We start from the raw sequence: 20,222 nt of genomic DNA, 5'->3' as shown, positions 1-20,222 counted from the left end.
AAAATAAAGATTTTCATGAGAGAAAATCAAAGGAATTAGTGGACTTGCTTTTAAACTTTTTTTTAAATGTTACATGACTTTTGTAATCACCTTCTGCTTAGAAACCTTGTAAAAAAAAAAAAAAAAGAAAAAGAAAAAGTAAAGCTGCCTGAGATTGACCAGTACATGTTTTGAAAAAGTTAAATATATGTGTTATAAGATTTAGAGTTGAAAAAATATTTAAAAAAATAGTACAATTAATTTGAAAGTGTTACAATAAGCAAATGGCACTCATAAAGGATTTCTAACCTAATTAATACCATTAACCCTCCTGTTACGATACGGGTTAAAATTGACCTGTTTAAAAGTTTGAAGATCTAGGAAAAATAGTTAAAAGTATTTTTTTTTTTGTATAAAACTTCTTCAGCTTGCCTTAATTAGTGTAAACAACATATCATATAACCCCCTGCAATAAACAAAAAATAAAACAAAAATTAATGTTATGCTTTAATGTATTATGTAAAGCTGTTATGTCTAATATGTTGGTCTTTCTAAAGTAGTGAAATAAAAAAAAAAAGTTTAAACATCTTTTCTTTTTCTTTTTTTTTTTTTGAAAAACGAGTGAATTATCCTGATTGAACCTGATTGAATTAGCATAGAATAATACTTATAAGAATTTTATTATCATTAGAATCATTAGAATTACAATTGAATTATTATTTTGGATCATTTTTATTTTGGTTATTAATTGGATAATTAAATATGCACCAGGTCAAATTGACCCAGGTACACCACTGCTGTTCCTGACTTATGAACATAACAGGAGGGTTAATAAACTCCTTATTAAAAGAGCATTTTTTTTTAAGTGGTACCCAAAATTCATGTTTGTTTCTACAAAATATGATAGTATGATTTCTGCAGTGTGGGTCCAGTGCCAGGTTTGATCTTGATCATAATTATATGTGTGTTTTTCTTTTCCTTTTGTCAAGGAAATGATTCGTTGCTGTTTTGGTCGAATGCTAATCGTGCTGCTAGCCTCTAGCTTTTATTCCTGACTATTAATGTTGACATAATGATTCAGCTGTTCCCTTAAGGAGCCTCTGCGCAATATATTGTTTACTTGTTCTTTGATAAGACTTGTTTTAATTACATTTGGTCGGAGGCCTGTAGAGAGAGCCATTACTAATGGCCTGCTGTAATACTGCATCTGTCTGCTCCATTTGGCTAATAGCATCTCCTGCTCTTGCTGCTGGAGCTGTGATGTAAACCATTTCCACTGCTGACCTGATGAAATCTGCTCTCTCTCTCTCTCTCTCTCTCTCTTTCTCTCTCTTTCTCTCTCTCTCTTGTTGCCATCTTCATTTCCTCTTTTTCACACCCATTATGTCTCTTATCTCTCTGTCCTGTTCCTCTCTCGTTTATGTCTTCTGATTGGCTGCAGAATGGACGACGCAGAAGCTTGTTTTATCCTCAGCAACCGGTTTGAAGTGGACCGCCTGGCTGCCGTAGGTTCCTTCAAAAACTCCTTTTCTCTTTCCTTTATACCCCCTTTATCACATGCTTTATCACTTGTGAACTGAGCTTAGTCCTTTATTAGCCAAATAAACCTTTCTGGAGCTAAATTGGTTCTATTAGAACAGTGGTGTAAAAAGTAAAGTACACTAAAAAAAATTAAAAAGTAAAATTTATGTAAAAAAAAAAAGTTTCGCAACTTTCTGCATTCGCTTTTTTTAAGTCAATTTAATTTCCGATAAATTTAAGTAACTTCAACTCAGTTTCAAGACCTAAATGTTACATAGAGTAAATAAGTGAACTGAACTCCAGTCAATCCTTTTGTCACGAGAGACCCAGGCAGGGAGACGAGGAGACGGACGCAAGTGCAGGTAAGGGCGAAACGAATAATTTAATAAATAAATAACAAAGATAAACAAAGAGACAAGAAACAAATAAACACGGAAACATAAAACAGGGAGATATATACAAGGAACTGGGGAATAAACCAAATAACTGAAAATAGATCAACTAATAACCAAAAACCAAAACAAACGAGAGAAACTAAAGAACATAAACTAAACCAACTAGAAATATAAATAATAAACAAACTAAACAGGGCAGGGAAATATATACAAGAAATAAAATAAGAAAAAAAACAGGGAAATAAACTAAATATATATAAGGCAAAAACAGAGAAAAACACAGAGCAAGGAACTAGGGAATGAGGAGAATAAACAAGAGTAACGAGGAGCAACAAAACAACAGAGGAAGGTGCAAAGACCGAAGAAGGACAAGTGACAGAGGAGGGCTATATATAGTAACATGAAACACACTAGAAGTGGAAACACCTGGGGAAGGGGCGGAGCTACAAATGAGACACGTGGTGGAAAACTACTGAGACAGGGGACACAGAGGAGCAGGGGTCACGTGGGAACAACACAACAGGCACAAGAACAGACAAAACAGGGCGAGGACGTGACACCTTTCTTTTATTAAACTTTACTTTATTTATTTTTGCTGAATCAATCCTTTCTTTTAGTACAATAGTGCTGTGCTGAGACAGTGAAATGTGTGTGTTTTAACAAAAATATCTAAATTTCAAGAATTATAATATATTATGTATCAAATTATTTGAGTTATATTGTGTAAATTAAGTAATTGTAATTAGGCAATATTGTATAAATAAAGTAAGTAAAGTTTACTAAAAGAAAGGATTGACTGAAGTTCAGTTCACTTATTTACTCTGTGTAACATTTAAGTTTAAATTTATCTGAAATTAAATTTACTTCAAAAAAGCAAATGCAGGAAGTTGCAAAACTTTTTTTAAAGTAAATTTTACTCATCATTTTTTTCAGTGTGTGTAGTTCTTACAGTGTGTTAACAATAAGTCTGGAAGGATTTTAATCCAGTATGAAATTGCTGTGTGTGCAGTTTTTACAGTGTGTTAATAGTATATGTTGAAGGTTTTTAATCCGGTATGAATTTGCTGTGTGTGTAGTTTTTACAGTGAGGCAGTAATAAGTGTGGACGGGTTTTAATCCAGTATGAATTTGCTGTGTGTGCAGTTTTTACAGTGTGTTAATAGTATATGTTGAAGGTTTTTAATCCGGTATGAATTTGCTGTGTGTGTAGTTTTTACAGTGAAGCAGTAATAAGTGTGGAAGGGTTTTAATCCAGTATGAATTTGCTGTGTGTGTAGTTTTTACAGTGTGTTAATAATAAGTGTGGAAGGGTTTTAATCCGGTATGAATTTGCTGTGTGTGCAGTTTTTACAGTGTGTTAATAGTATATGTTGAAGGATTTTAATCCGGTATGAATTTGCTGTGTATGTAGTTTTTACAGTGAAGCAGTAATAAGTGTGGAAGGGTTTTAATCCGGTATGAATATGCTGTGTGTGCAGTTTTTACAGTGTGTTAATAGTATATGTTGAAGGATTTTAATCCGGTATGAATTTGCTGTGTGTGTAGTTTTTACAGTGAAGCAGTAATAAGTGTGGAAGGGTTTTAATCCGGTATGAATTTGCTGTGTGTTTAGTTTTTACAGTGAAGCAGTAATAAGTGTGGAAGGGTTTTAATCCGGTATGAATATGCTGTGTGTGCAGTTTTTACAGTGTGTTAATAGTATATGTTGAAGGATTTTAATCCGGTATGAATTTGCTGTGTGTGTAGTTTTTACAGTGAAGCAGTAATAAGTGTGGACGGGTTTTAATCCGGTATGAATTTGCTGTGTGTGTAGTTTTTACAGTGAGGCAGTAATAAGTGTGGAAGGGTTTTAATCCGGTATGAATTTGCTGTGTGTGTAGTTTTTACAGTGAGGCAGTAATAAGTGTGGAAGGGTTTTAATCCGGTATGAATTTGCTGTGTGTGTAGTTTTTACAGTGAGGCAGTAATAAGTGTGGAAGGGTTTTAATCCGGTATGAATTTGCTGTGTGAGTAGTTGTTATGGTCTAACAGTAATAACTGTGGAGGGAATGGTCTTCAGTAATGGAGTCAGCCTGGAGCTCATACAGTAATACAGTTAGCAGTCCTGTTCCAGTCTAGCTCTAATGCTAATGGCTAATAAAATCTGCTAATAGGCATGACCATACAGTGGCTCGTAATTGGAAGTGGTGCATCCTGTGCTAATGTGAACACCTGGGCTAACGGCCTAATGGCCAATCAGATAGCTTAGATTACATCACACAACCTACACTGATAAATTAATAAATTAATATAACTCTGATATGATTTTAATAAAGAACCCCAAGTCAGCCCCCAGTCAGCTCTCTCTTTCTCTCTGTCTCGCTGTCTCTCTCTCTTTATATCTCTCTCTGTCTCTCTTTGTATCAGCATCTCTCTCTCTTTGTCTGTCTCTAACTGTCTCTCTCTCTCTCTCTGTCTATCCTGCTGTCTCTCTTTATCTTTGTCTTTGTCTCTTTCTCTGTCTCTCTCTGTTTCTGCCTTTTTTGTCTCTCTCTGTCTCTCTAAATCTCTCTGTCTATCGTCTCACTCTCTCTCTGTCTTTCTTTGTCTATCTCCCTGTCTATCTCTTTCTTACTCTCTTTTTTCTGTCTCTCTCTCTGTCAGTCTTTCTCTGTCTTTCTTTGTTTATCTGTCTCTCTCTCTGTGTTTCTTTGCATCTCTCTGTCGGTCTCTCTCTCTCTGTCTCTCGCTCTCTCTCTCTTTCTCTCTCTCTCTGCCTCAATCTATCTCACTGTCTCTCTCTGTTTATATTTCTCTCTGTCTCTCTCTTGCTGTTTCTCTCTGTTTCTGTCTCTCTTTGTCTCTGCATCTCTCTGTCTATCCTTTTCTCTTACTCTCTCTCTGTCTTTTTCTGTTGATCTCTCTCTGTCGCTCTCCATCTCTCTCTCTTTGTCTGTCTCTCTTACTGTCTCTCTTTCTCTAGCTGTTTCTCTCTGTCTATCTTGCTGTCTCTCTTTATCTTTGTCTTCGTCTCTCTTTCTGTCTCTCTCTGTCTGTGTCTGTCTGCCTTTGTCTATCTCTCTGTCTATCTCTCTCTTACTCTGCTTTTTTCTGTCTCTGTCTTTCTTTGTTTCTCTGTCTCTCTCTCTTTGTTTCTTTGCATCTCTCTGTCTATCTCTCTCTCTCTTTATCTCTCTCTTTCTGTCTCACTCTCTGTCTGTCTCTGTCTTTCTTTGTCTATCTTTCTGTCTATCTCTCTCTTACTCTTCTCTCTCCGTCTCCCTGTTCAGTGGTGTTTTATTGGCATGAATGTACTTATATACACTATTGCCAAAGCAAGCAATAATAAAATTAAATAGACATTATAAAATAATAATACATAAATAAATAAATAAATAAATAATAATAAGATTAAAAGATTGAGTGATCAATAAAATAGTTTGTGAAAAGATATGAAGAAGTGAAAGATATGTAAGACTTATAACATTTATAATTTTAACAATTATAATAGCAATAATAACAGTAGAGTCATTTTTAATGATTAGTGGATGGTCTCACTGAGAGACTCTGTCTCTCTCTCTTTCTCTCTCTCTCTCTCTCTCTCTCTCTGTCTCTCAGGATCATCAGACCATCCTCCGGGCCTGGGCAGTGAAGGACTTTGCCCCGAACTGTCCTCTCTACGTCCAGATCCTCAAACCTGAGAATAAGTTCCACGTGAAGTTTGCAGGTCAGATAAGCCTCCCCTGATACTCCTCACACCCCCTCACACCCACAGTCAGGTGTAAAAAGGAAAATACTGTGTTATTATGTGGGTTGTGTTTGTATGTGTGTAAGTGTGTGTGTGTGTGTGTGGAGGTGTGTGTGGAGGCAGACGCGCTGTGTGTCCTTGAGTTTTCGCACGTCCTCGCTGGGTCTGTTAACACGCTGTCATTCAGCTCTCCTGACTGGAGAGAATCCAGGAATAGACGTTCTGTCTTTCACACAACAAAGGAATACTGAGATTATATATTTCAGCACGGTTATGAAATATATAATTCATCAGCATCAGTCTTTCAGCTTTCAGTTTATGAAGTTTAATGAGAACGGTGTTGATTTAAAGTGTGTTTAATTCAGGTGCAATCTCATTCAATTAAACAATTCAGTCAAGTACGACATGTATAGTATGTGAATTGATCATAATTGTGTAAAAGTTTTGAGGTGTTATCTTGTAAGAGTGCTTGAACACTGGCCATGGTCCTCATGGCAAGGTGACAGGAAGGATCAGAGTTAGAGTGAGGTCTTATAGTGGGTAACAGATGAATTAAATGTGTTGATGGAGATGGGTGGAGTTTGATTGGGTGTGGTTCATTAGAGTGTAAGTGCAATTTTATGTGGCGTGGTCTGACGCAGAGTGGATGTTGTTCGTGGGTTTAATATAATTAATGGGGTGTAGTTTGATAGGGGTTTGGGTTGATTGGGTGGGGTTTGATAGAGAGTATGTTTGATTGGGGTGGATGGTTTTGATTGGGTGGGGATGATAGAGAGTGTGTTTGATTGGGTGCATGGAGTTTTGATTGGGTGGGGTCTAGTTTGATGGGGTGGATGTGGCTTTGATTGGGTGGGGATTGATAGAAGGTGTGTTTGATAGGGTTTTGACTGGGTCGGGTTCGATAGAGAGTGTGTTTGATAGGGGGTTGATTGGGTGGGGATTGTTTTGGTGGGGTGGATGTGGTTTTGAATTGGTGGGGATTGATAAAGAGTGTGTTTGATTGGGGTGGAGGGGGTTTTAATTGGGTTAGGTTTGATAAAGGGTGTGTTTGATTGGGGTGGATGGGGTTTTAATTGGATAAGGTTTGATAGAGAGTGTGTTTGATGGGGTGCTGATTGGGTGGGGTTTGATAGTGAGTGTGTTTGCTTGGGGTGGATGGAGTTTTGATTGGGTGGGGTTTGGTTTGTTAGGGTGGATGTGGAACTCTATTTGATAGAGAGTGTTTTTGATTGGGTGAGGTTTGAAAGAGGGTGTGTTTGATGGGGTGTTGATTGAGTGGGGTTTGATAGAGAGTGTTTTAATTGGGTGGGGTTTGATAGAGGGTGTTTTTGATTGGGTGGGGTTTGATAGAGAGTGTTTTGATTGGGTTAGGTTTGATAGAGTGTGTTTTTGATTGGATAGGGTTTGATAGAGAGTGTTTTTGATTGGGTGGGTTTGATAGAGAGTGTTTTAATTGGGTGGGGTTTGATAGAGAGTGTTTTTGATTGGGTGGGTTTGATAGAGAGTGTTTTAATTGGGTGTGGTTTGATAGAGAGTGTTTTGATTGGGTGGGGTTTGATGGAGAGTGTTTTTGATTGGGTGGGTTTGATAGAGAGTGTTTTAGATTGGGTGGGGTTTGATAGAGAGTGTTTTTGATTGGGTGGGGTTTAATAGAGAATGTTTTTGATTGGGTGGGGTTTAATAGAGAGTGTTTTTGATTGGGTGGGGTTTAATAGAGAGTGTTTTTGATTGGGTGGGTTTGATAGAGAGTGTTTTTGATTGGGTGGGGTTTGATAGAGAGTGTTTTTGATTGGGTGGGGTTTAATAGAGAGTGTTTTTGATTGGGTGGGTTTGATAGAGAGTGTTTTTGATTGGGTGGGGTTTGATAGAGAGTGTTTTTGATTGGGTGGGGCTTGATAAAGAGCGTGTTTGATTGGGTGGGGTTTTGATTGTGTCAGAGTGGGTGGGTGATGGAGGCTGAGCTTCTGGGGTTTAATCTGTACGTTAAGATTTTGCACAGGGACAAAGAAAATACGGCCAATGTATTCATGCCGTGTATGTTCTTGAGAGAGAATGTGTGTGTGTGTGTGTGTGTGTGTGTGTGTGTGTGTGATTTGTGGGTGTGTGATTTGTGTGTGTGCACGCTTGCGTGAGGCTGCATTATTGAAGTGATTACTAGGAAGTGGCATGAAGGGGAATTTCACACTGTTATTAGAGAGATGGAAGTGTGTGTGTATGTGTGTGTGTGTGTGTGTGTGTGTGTGTGTGTGTGTGTGTGTGTGATGGACATTCCCCTTTGCACTCTCAAGATCACATCAAAGCCCTCCTCATTGCCCTCGTTCTCCCTCCATTGGCAATGAGGGTCTGATTTGTTCTTTGTGTATCACCAGCATTTAGACCAGACACAGGCATTTCTACCAGTAGATACATAAACATGTATCTATATATTATAGATACATATATATATTTACAGTTATTATTTTGCGTAGCAGAGGAGAGTATGGAATATAGATGGGGTTTGATAGAATGAGTGTTTGATGTTTTTTTAATTGTGTGGGGTTTGGGTGTAACGTGAAATAAACCAATCAGTGTGTCACTTGCTATTCTCTTTAAAGCTCCACTAGGTAGGATTGAGATTTTGTGCTCGTGGGCTCCCCCTACAGTTGTAGAGTGTAATAAATGTTTCAGGCGGATTTCAGTTTCTCTTTCTCGTTTTCTGGCTTTCACAGACATATTCGGTCTCTTTCCAGCTTCTGCCAGAGTGTCTGTATGTTAGTTTGTAAAGAATGAACCAATAGTCCTTGTAGAACTGTTAGAACTAAAGGTCGGAAAGCAGGTCGCAGTTCTCGCGAGCGTTGGTCGCGGCCGCCTCAGAAAACTTACAGAGTCTGGTTTGAGCTCAGAGGAGCTCCAGCACAGACACGAGAGCACCGCTATTCCTCCTGTTACACCTCAATGCAGCGCTGCAGTGAGTTTCAAGCTGTAATTTGACATCTTTAAAAAGTTTAAAAATCAAGGAAATCCTACCTAGTGCTGCTTTAAGAGTCAGATGTGCTCTGACTTTGGCAGATTGCTATTTTAACAGTGCAGTGCTTCTGCGCTTCTCAGTGGAGGAAACTGACTTGCACATTCACAATGTGAAGGTGCGCGAGCAGCTCATTTACGGGAATAGCAATGTTATTTTGCAACCTTAATTCTAATAAAGTTGGGACGCTGTGTAAAACGTAAATAGAGTAAACAGAGTATGATGATTTGCAAATCCTTTTTTAACCTTAAAAATTAAATTGAATACACTACAAAGGCTAGATCTTTAATATGATGATATGGTTATATGACTTGGAATACAATCTGTATAATTTTAAGCCATGTTTAGAATTTGTTTTTAAAGAGATATGTTTTTGCGTAGCACCACAGACATATAGCTTTTAATAGATTTTGGCAGTTTTGCTTAACATGATATAAGTCCTGACATTCACGCTCTCTGAGAAAAACTCATTATGCGATTATATCACACCGCATGTACCTGATTCAGACATCTAATTATGCAAATCTAATCTAAACACCGAGATGAGTTTGGATGTTTGAGTAACCGCCGCCCGCAGTGTGATTCATCAGAGTGACCGCCCCCCAGGCCCGCTCCCCCACCCCACCCCCCCCCCCCCCCCCCCCCGGGTTAGGAAAGCAGAAGGTGACCCACTTTTAAAATGAACAATATGAGTCAGAAAGAAGTGCAGCCCTGAAGCCAGGTGACCCTTTAGAGCCCATTATAAACAGGTAGGTATGTATTCTATACAGAGCCATATTATATATTTTTCCTGAAGGAATATGTGTCTTAATTCATTATTACGTAATATCTCAACTTTTTTTTTTTTCCCCTTAATACTGATTACCGTAATTTTCGGACAATAAAGCTCACTTAAAATCCTTTAATTTTCCCAAAAATCGACAGTGCACCTTTTAATCTACCAGTCAGGTTGTAAGGAGCTGTTTAGAGGTGAGTATTATCCTCCTGTATCCTGCTGCTAATGCCCTGCTAGCACTGCTGGAGCAGCATTAGCATTAGATAATTGCGCTAAGCACTAGCTCTTTCCCTGACTGCAGCCTGCACGTTTACAATGTTAAAACAAGCTACGTGGAATGAACCGCTAGCTAATATCACTCTGGCTTACCGAAACACTCAGAGTTCCTCAGTGTATCGCTGTTAGGCGGCACTAGCAGCTAACCACGGCTAGCCTTAGTGGAAATTTGCCAATCTAAGCTTACTATAAGTAAACAGAAGCACTTTACTCACAAATAACAGTTTTCAGGGGGGAAACCTTGCCACCCAGATGTGCGAAAACATGGCGACACCCCTGTTCCTTACTAGTGTCACATAATGCGCCTTATAATCCAGTGCGCCTTATGTATGAAATATGATTTCTACCAAATTCTACCAGTCAGGTATTAAGGAGCAGTAAAGCCACTCTTCGCTGAAGTGCAGCGTTATAAGGGTGAGTTTTCAGTGAAAATTCTCCAGTGCTAAGGCTGGAGCAGTATTAGCATTAGCCGCTAACCGCAGCGCAGCGCTTCAGAGGCGAGTATATCGGACTGTAGCCTGCATGTTTACTGTGTTAAAACAAGCTACGTGGAACGAACCGCTAGCTAATATCACTCTGGCTTACCGAAACACTCAGAGTTCCTCAGTGTAGCGCTGTTAGGTGGCATTAGCAGCTAACCGCGGCTAGCCTTAGTGGAAATCTGCTAATCTAAGCTTACTGTAAAGAAACAGAGAAAGGGATGTGCTTCACTCACAAATAAACATTTTCAGGATTTTCAGGAGAGAAATTTTGCCACCCAGTGGCACCATCTGCTGAATTAGAATAAAAACATGGCGACACCTCTGTTCCTTACTATTGTTGTATTACCAATCAGGTATTAAGGAGCAGTAAAGCCACTCTTTGCTGAAGTGCAGCGTTATACAGGAGTTTCAGTAAAGTTTCTCCAGCACTAAGGCTGGGTGCAGCAGTATTAGCATTAAACGCTAACTGCAGCGCTAGCTCTTTCGCCATTCAGAGGCGAGTATATTGGACTGTAGTCTGTGTGTTTGGTGTTTTAAAACAAGCTACGTGGGATGATGAACCGCTAGCTGATAGCGCTGCTAGTGTTACCGTTTTTTCAGTCTTCTGCTATTATGTTGTGTTTACTAGCGCTAACTGTGGCTCTGTGGCTCGCTAGCGTTGCTAACCGTGGCTAGCTAGCGCTGCCATATTAAAAAACAGGCTATTTCACAGCGTAGCTTTTGTTCAAAACTCTCTTTTATTACTAAATAACCCTGATGATGCCGTTTGAACTTGTCCTCCTCAGTCTGATATTCCCCTAATAATCATCTTTTTTATGTATACAGATCCAGCATCAAACAACAGCCTGAAGAGCCCCAGCCCGTCTTCTGCTCTTTTAGTCGATTTAACACGCTGCGTTTGCTCAGTTTGTCATTATCGACTGAACTGTCCCTGTAGTTCATCACAACACGCTGACTGGCACGACCAGAAATGAAGCGACTCCCGCTTGGATAGACTGAAAGAGGAGAGCGAAACACAGTGATGCTCATGAGACTCTGCTTGTGATTTAGCAGCCTGGCTTGGAAATGGAAACTGTTCCCAACCCTCCACGGAGCCGCTAGAGCTAAGGATAGAAATTTTAGCCCTTTAGACATTTTTTACTGTTAAGAATATTTGCGCTACAGTGACTGTGGAGGCTGTAGAACATCAAAAGTAAAGTTATAATAATAAAGTAATAAACTTAATATCTAGAATTTATTACAAGTATATTTCAAAAACCAAAAAAAACAGATACCAGACGATACACTGTGGTCCCTATTTTGATTTTGATCCCCCAGCTTGATTTACAGCATGATTGCTACAAGGATGCCAATCACCTGAATATCGATTTCACCTGTTACACTTACTATATATACACCCTCACTTCACTCACTCACAATATTGTTGTTTTTTCGACTCTACAAAGCATTCCTCCATTGCCTGTGTTAGCTCTCTCGTGCCCAAACTTTATTTAATAAATTCCTTTAATCGCATCTGCATGTGTCTGAGTCCTGTCCAGCCGTGACAGATTCTTTTGTTTACTTTCAAATATCCATTGCAAAAATATTAATTGGGTCATTGTTACATAATATCTCAACTTTTGTTTTCCCCTTTTTTTTTTAATACTGATTACCGTATTGTTGGAACTAACTGTGGTATAATTAAGCAATAATACACGAGAGGGAGCGCTATAATGTGTAATATTGGCACTGCTGTGCTGCAGTCATAGGCACGAGGCCGCAAACCGAGTACCGTACAGCAGCACAGCAGTGCCAATCGCTTTTTATTGAAAGATTTTGAGTGAAAAGGACGAGAAAAATATGATCTGTTTGGTTATAAACACTCCGCGAGTTAAAATAGTTCCATTGCTGCTCTGTTTGTAGCTGCGCTGTTTGGCTTGTAAGCGCTGCATTGTTACTAGGTTACCTGTATGTGGCGGAGTGATCCATCTAATTACTGATTAATACAACTGGTGATTAGTGTTCTCCTCCAAGGGTGTTCAGTTGTGTAATAATGTGGCTTTAGCAACAGTTCCAAAAGATACGGTGGAGCTTTATGTGATTCAGAGGAAGAATAGTGTATATTAGCCTTCATTTTCACAGCACTGCTGGTGTTAAGCAATAGTGTGACTCTTAGCTAGTGGGAAGAAATTGGGTGAAAATAAAAACTAAATTTTTGTTCCATATAAGAACCTTGTCTAAATCAGCCAGGCAGGACTTGCTGCTACATTTCTTTGCTTGTGTTGGCATGTAGCCCGTTAGACTCCCCTCAGTTCAGTTCCAGACTGAAACTGTGCCAAATTAAGACATGCTGGGTGACAGCTGGAACATGTTAGCAGCACTTTAGGCATGCAGATTTTTCATGTATAATATATTGGAATGTGGAAACTTGCATGTCTTGCATGTATTTCATGGACGTTCCTGATTGCTGTTCCTGTTTTGATAAGTGTCAGAAAGCCTGGCGTGGGATTTCTGTGTGGAACTTTATGAAGACTATAGAACCAAAGTATAAATCAGTAAGTCAGTAGTTACCTGATAAAAGTCTAGTAATATTTGCTTTAACACTCAGCTTGAACTGCTGATCAGTTGATGATCTACAGCAGGGGTTCTGGGCAACTGGTCTCAGCCCTGGATTTACATTTTCTCATGGTCATTAATTCACAATTCACTTTTAAAAAAATGGTTAAAGAGGTGCTGTAAGTGGCTGAGTGGGTGGCATTAATGATTGCCAGCGAAGACCCGACTTGAGCTCTACAAATAGCTTAATCTCTGTGTAATGCCTGCGCCCCTGCGCCAGAGCGTTAGCGATTCTCCCGTGCGCGCGCGCGCGTTGCGTCGTTTCAGATATCCAGTTTGTTGGCTACTTGTGCAGACTGGTGGGGATCTCTGCGCATTAATTGATTCTCCTCTGCTTTTTGTTTTGATGTGTAAATGTGTCTCAACAGAAAGCCGACTCCCTGCACCCCGCCTCTCTCTGGCCCGGTGCGCCGCGTCGCAGCCGTCAATAGCCAGATCAGTTAAAAGCCGGGGAACAACACGCTGATTTAATTAGGGTCGCCAGATGAGGAAAGCCGCTGTAATTACTGTCTGCGGGAAAGCAGCTCACGCACTCCGTTCACCACTTCACGGAGGGCGGACAATAAAAATGAAGAGATGCCTCAGAAAGGCAGAGAGAGAGAGAGAGAGAGAGAGAGAGAGAGAGAAAAAAGAGCTAGAGACTTTGTGGCGCATACCTGGCAGATTCGGGGTCAGTAATTGACCGTCCACTAATGCATCTTTTTTACAGCTTTAGTGTGGCCATTTCTACAGAGTGCTCTATTCTAGTCTATTCTATTCTATTCTATTCTATTCTGTTAAGAAATTGTTGCTTAAAACAGCTGATCAAAGTATGTTAATGTACACTCACATGCCTTTATTTAACCTCCTAAGACCCGAACTCTTAAATGAAATGCATTTTTGATTTATCTTTGCCATTTGGGCTACTAAAAACAAACGAAAAAACAAAAAATTATCTTTTTGCATAATGTAGTTTCTAAGAAAAATTATGTCCACATATGAGGACTTTAGTTTTGTGTTTCGCTAGAACACAATGAAATTGACAATAAAACAATCCTGCTTCCTTTTACATTTTAAATGATTATATATTTGAGCAGCCGTATGTCTTCTGGAGTAAAAGAGATCAGGGCATGTGTCTGTCTGATATAGTTACTGTGTTATAAGACCTGAAAGAGGAACTGAAAACAAAAAGGGAGAAAAAACACCAAACACCAAAACAGCCTAGAATTCAGAAGGTTAACAGGCTCAAAAAAAGGGAAGTAGGAAGGTTAAGAAAAGGTTGATTCTCTCAAACTGGGCTTTATTCAGCTCTCAGTAGTAGGTAATCAGTAGTGGTCTGACCTGGCTGGATACTAACGGTTAAATTACGCTTCAGTCTGGCGTTTTCTGTATTTTCCACCACAGTAACTAGAGAAATACACTAAAACCAGATCCATGATTTAAACATGCCAGTCGGCTGCACTTCAGAAAAATGTGTTACACCAAACACAGTTGCTTTCTTTCGCTTTTCGTCTTTGGCACAGGACCTGTGTTGTTGATGTAGCACGTTTTATTCTAGTGCTACCCACCAATTGACACATTGTAATCATGCAAATTCAAATCACCGCTTGTTTCCGATGTACGAGAGCGATCAAACTGGCATAATGCCGGTCCTTGTTTTAGAGAGAGCTGCTTTTTGAATGCTGTAGGGGTTGGAGTGCAGTGGCGACCGGTGAAAAAGTGCAGTGTTAAGCTGCATTTACAAGGACGGTTTGGTATCCGAGAAAAACAGACTGCTTGCCATTGATTTTTTTTTTTAGGGCGGTCAATATCAAAGCAGAAGTAGTAGCTATAGTCTAGGTTGAGGGTCAATCAACCTACTCCAAATAAAATAGCTAATCCAATAAAAAAAAACTAACAAATTAAAAATAAAATCTAATTTAATCACACTGATGTTGGTTTGTTATTGGCTTGTCCATAGCTTGATTAAATAATGGTGAACCCCAACATTAATTTGAAGCAAAACTATGGATAATTGGCATTTCTTTCCAGGAATTTCCAGGAATTTCATGCTTTGAGCAACCAGTAAACGTATTTTCTGTTTGTTTCTTCAAGGAAATAGATACAGAAGCAAAAAAAAAGTGATAAAAGCATGTGGACTGAGGCAGTAGAGTAATATTACAGGATTTTACACAGACATGACTGCAGCATTTTACAGTTCTGGCATGTATTATCCTTCCCACTTCACCAGAGATACATAGTGTAGTTAGCAGGATGCTAGGTGTGGAGTAGCAACAACAGCAACACTATTCTCTGTTTTAGTAGAGTTTTGTTCAGTAGAGTATTACAGTGATTTTGTAGCTGATATTTTAAGGTCACCTTCTTTTGACGGATCTGTTAAGGTTTGAGATTGGCTGCAGTAAAAAATGATGGACAGCTTGGTCTGTCTGATGATTGGCTTAATAAAAAGTGATTGACAACGAAAGTGAAGTATCTGATTGGCTGCAGTCGAAAATGATTGACACATGCTCCGCCCTTTAGCCACGCCCACTGGGGCTCCGGCCTGCAGCACTACCCTTCTCGCTGTATCACTGGTACCAACAGATAGTTAGTTGATTATTTGGATCAGGTAGGCTGTAATAAACTAATGACCGTAGCAAAATAATAATAAACCCTGCTGGGAAAGCGATCCTCCTGAACAGTAAAACGTGGTATTGACGGGGTGTAAGTCAGCAATGTGCCTTGTGCACAGGGTGTACAATGGGATATTACAACCGTAATATTGAAGCTTGCAATGTTAAATAGTGTTTCAGTGAAGCAGTTGACAGCCCTGCATATCAATACCGCAGCACTTAACATTTTATTGTGTATGTTTAATTGAAAGGCTCTCAGAGAAACAGAATGCAAGCCACGTTCCAATATGTTGGTTGTTTTTCTTTGTTTGTCAGTGTAGCGGATAATGTAATCAAGCTCTACAGCTGAATGATGAATTCCCATTGGTCGCTGTTGAACGGCTCTAATAGAACAGGAACGGTACTGTCAGGCTCCTCTCAATTAAACTGAGTGGAAAGGCCCGAAAAACAGCACTGGAGGGGGTTGGTGTTTTGGTGGTTTGGTGGGGGGGCTGCATCTGATCTGACCCTTTGTGTGTATGTGTATGTATGTGTGTATTTATGTGTTTTCTTGTAGATTTTTTTTTCTTTTTTTTTTTTTTTGAGAAAGAAGCTTTTTTAATACGCTGCTGTACCCTGAGGCGTAGCTTTCTTCTCAGAACCCGAGGAAACCTCCAAGTAAAAAGACCAAACACAACCAAATTGGGCCAAATCGACCAAAAGTACAGAGCTGATGAGTCATGATCGCTTTGCTTTCATGGAAAAAAAACACACCCACCCCCTCCCCCTCAATCCGCTGCGAATTGTTGTGGCTGTTCCTTTTGAAAACATCAAGCAGTGTAGCAGCATCTGTCGTGATTTTACCAGTAATTATAACAGTACATGACCCTCATGCTAATGGACATAATCTCTCATGACACCTAATGACAGGTTATGGCATCTATCTATCATAATGACAGGTTATGTCAGTGTTATGTAGTGGGTTTTAGGGTGTTTTCACACCAGAAGTATTTGGTTCGGTTAAAACGGACTCTGGTTCATTTGTACCCTTAATGCGGTTTGATTGAGCAGGTGTGAAAACAGTAATCGCACTCGGGTGCAGTTTAAAACAACTGGACTGAGACCTGCTAGAGGAGCTAAACCTAACACAGGTAATGAACAAACGATGTCTCTGCTGCTCCATGCTGTTTACACGCTCGGCCTGTGCTGCATTCACTGCTCTCAGCTACTACGTGTGCTGCGCATTCTGTTAAAAAACACTGTTTAAAATAGTTTGTTTAGTGTTAAAACAGCTTCACACCTCAACGATAAACAGAATAAAATAACATTGCTGTTCCCTTAAATGAGCTGCTGGTGTATCTTCAAAGCGTGAACACACAGGTCAGTATCTGTCTCTGCTGAGAAGTACAAAGCGCTGCGCTGTTAAGATACGAATGTGCCAAAGTCAGAGCTCACCCGGCTCTTAAAGGGAATGAGAATTGTCACACTGATTATTATGTTTATTATATGTTATGCCCCAAAAAATACACCCATGCCTTTTGTGCGTTTTGAGCTGCGCAAGGCGTATTTTTTGCATATTTTTTTCGTGATATCAAAGACACAACACTGACACGTCCTAAATCCAACTGCTATATTTGCAATTAACCGGTGCGCAGATCACTAGATCACTAAAATAGACATTTAGACGTTCAGTTTTCACACTGTTTAGAAAATGCATCTGTCATAATGGCATGGTTACACCAGTCTTATGTAGTGGGTTTTAGGGGTGTTTAAACACTTCGATTAAGCAGGTGTGAAAACAGTACCCTCTGCTGAGAAGTACAAAGCACTGTGCTGTTAAGATACGAACGCGCCAAAGTCAGAGCACCTCTGGCTCTTAAAGGGAATGACAGCTGGAACATTGACTATTATGTTTATTTCACGTTGTGCCCCAAAAAACACAACATGAACACACCTTTTGTGGATTTTTACATCTTTTTTTGTACTTTCGTGATTTCAAAGACACACCGACACGCCCTAAATACAGCTGGGCGATGCGTAATTGGACGGTGCACTATAGAAAAATGCTAAAATAGGGCCCTAAGCTTCAGTCTTTGTACTGGTAAGTAAAGATGTCCCAGTAAGTCTGTTCTGTACCTGTCTTTCTGTCTTTCTTTCTGTCTAAACTTGTTCCTTTATCAAGGCATTTCCCGAATCTCCGACCCTGTATCTGTAAAATGCTTTAATCGCTCTCTGTTCTACTGTCAGCACTTCTACAGTCATACGCTTCTCTCTAATGTCAGATGTGTAGGCAAAGCACTTAGACAGGCTGTTTACTTAAAGCCCCGTTTAGAAAAAGTCAAATCTTGACCCACAGCAACAGCGAAATTACAGAGCCATGTCAAATCTGCTTTTCCACTCTGAAGTACTTGTATTCGCGAAATTTCCAGCTGACACACTGGGGAACACCCACCCACCTCCACCATTCCACTGAAATGTCACTTCCGAAGGTGCTTTCGGCAGAAAGCGGAGAACAGGCTTTTGAACCGTGTTATAAAGTACATTTTTGTTGTTACATAATGCATTTTGCTCTTAATTCATGTATTGATTATACATACGCAACCATATTTCATTTAGAGATTCATTAAGAAATATGGATCAGTTTCCCAGACAGCGATTAAGCATATGATCTACAAGTTTACCTAAGGTAGCCCTGGGGGGATGACTACACACTGACAGTGAGCATATGTCAGAAAATGGGGGACACACCCACCCAGTATGCAAATAGATTTTAAAAGAAGCCAATAGAAAAGAAGCTGCCAATGGCAACAGACTAAACTCAGTTATTATAAGTTGGTTCAACTCAAAGATCAACTAAAAAAAAAACAGCAACTTTACAGGAGAGAGATAAAACCTACGTAACTTTCAATGAAAGTCAATGTAAAAAGAAACTTTTTCAGGCCATTTTGGAGAATTTCTATTGGTCTGTTCATCTAGAAATTTTGACAGAGTGTGAGGGACAGTTTGTGTGTTCGAACTGTGTAGTAAACTAAAAATCCACAAAAAATAAAGACACTTGTTTTGTTTTTTTTAAATTGGACAGCGATGATATGCGCCCACAATTCTTAATAGTTGAGGAATGTTTAGAAATATTCAATTTTAAGTCATTTCAAACATCTTATGTATTTATGTGTATCTATGTGTATCTGTGGTTGCTGTGCTGTCTCAAACGGTTGCTATGGTGTTGCCGTGTTGTTGCTGTGTTACCCCATATGGTTTGTTATCTATAAGGGTGTTTCCTGTGTACCTTTATCATTGTTACAGAGGAACATAAACAAAAAAAAATGTGCCATTTCTGAAGCTTCTAGAGAGGCGGAGATTTGCTTTGCACGGGAAAGAGATGTTTTCAATATTTAAATCTAATCTAATCTCAAAACTAATTTTACAGTCTATTGTGTAAATTCTATACCTCAAATTGCACTCGGCTTATTCGTAGTGTTGATTTTACACTTGTTGGTATTACTTTTTTTTATTTTCTTGTTCTCATTTCCAATTTGCATTTTCAATTATGCTGTTTTCTTTCCTCTTTTCATCAGCCGCTCCCGCTCGCTGCAGCTCGTCTTGCTTCTTCTTCTTCTTCTTCTTCTTCTTCTTCTCTTTTTTTTTTGCTCCTCTTGTTACGTAACGTCGCTCGAAGCTCGGCCAAACGCCTTTTAACATAAAATAGTCGTGAGGGTGAAAGGCGGCAGAAGCGGCAGGTACTCAAAGCAATAACTGCTCCACAGATTTCATCAATTTGCGGAGAGTGGTGAATGTTTTGCCTTTGTGAGGAAAGCAGGGAAGCTCAAGGTTGCCGTATTAAAGGCTGGAGCCGCTGCGTTAAATAAAAGACGTCGTGCGGACTATCTGCAGGCTTTGTTTTTTTTTTCTGGTTTGTTAAACGCAATCATATCGACTTGTTTTCATTCTTATTAGCAAAAATGAGCGGCCGTTTAGTTTGGAGCCCTGCTGAGATGCTGCTTTATTAATTAGAGGGTCGTTACCAGTCGTTACCTGTGCTGCGGGCTGTTTGCCTGTATGTTATTTTTGTCAACTGCAAATTGCTCGCTGGAATCAAATAGTAACAGTGTGTACACCAGAGAGAAAAAAAAAGCAGTGTTTAGAAAATGCTATCTTCTCATTTTCTCCATAAACTCTGTGTATCTGTGGCCTGCTGGGCTGTACTTGTGTCTGCGTGTGGAGGGATGCTGCGGAGGGCAGATAGTGAAGAGCAGTGGAGTGAGAAGAAGAAGAGGAAGAGGAGGAGGAGGAGGAGGAAGATGAGGAGGATGGACACGGGGCAGGTCATCTTTGTTCCTTTGGTACAAAAGTGCCTTCTTATTATTATTCCACCTGTTTTTGTCTGGTTAACTTGATATTGCCAACATATTTTTGATTATTTCGTGAATGATATTATACCCTGAAATATCATCAGTACTGTGTGTGTGTATGGAGGAGCTGCTGGATAAACCAGCTACTAGGGATGTGCCAAATTGTATCGAACGTGCAGATTCAAAACCCCCACTCAGGCAGCTTTGCTAAATCGGCCCTGCTCCCTCTGAGTGGGTACAGTAGATGGCGCTCTCTCCCCACATCACTCTTAGGGTGATGTCCGCAGCACAGGGCATCTGTGAGCTGATATATCAGAACCGAGTCGCTGCGCTTTCCTCCAAGCGCGCTGTGATGCTACTCGGCAATGCTACATCAGCATCAGCAGCAGCTCGAAAGTAAGCGGTGGCTGACTTCACATGTATCGGAGGAAGCATGTGTTAATCTTTATCCTCCTGGTGTGTTGGTGCATTACTAGTGATAGGGGGAGCCCTAATAAGTGGGTTGGGTAATTGTCCGTGTAAATGGGGAGAAAATGCGAAAAATGATAA

General features: G+C 39.8%; 1 protein-coding gene across 2 annotated transcripts in view; it reads left to right on the top strand.

Moving 5' to 3' along the window:
* LOC111191922 (potassium channel subfamily T member 2) overlaps positions 1 to 20,222 on the top strand; it is a 129,054-nt gene that overhangs the window by 83,416 nt on the left and 25,416 nt on the right. For both annotated transcript variants that reach the window (XM_049475752.1, XM_049475751.1), the window contains exons 13-14: positions 1,421 to 1,484; positions 5,493 to 5,601. In XM_049475752.1, the coding sequence (XP_049331709.1) occupies positions 1,421 to 1,484; positions 5,493 to 5,601 (173 nt within the window). The remainder of the gene's footprint in view (positions 1 to 1,420; positions 1,485 to 5,492; positions 5,602 to 20,222) is intronic.

The sequence above is a fragment of the Astyanax mexicanus genome, chromosome 3 (genome assembly GCF_023375975.1).
Source record: "Astyanax mexicanus isolate ESR-SI-001 chromosome 3, AstMex3_surface, whole genome shotgun sequence".
NCBI lineage: Eukaryota > Metazoa > Chordata > Actinopteri > Characiformes > Acestrorhamphidae > Astyanax > Astyanax mexicanus.
The sequence above is the reverse complement of the archived record's forward strand: the minus strand, read 5'-3'. Positions and strand labels throughout refer to the sequence as shown.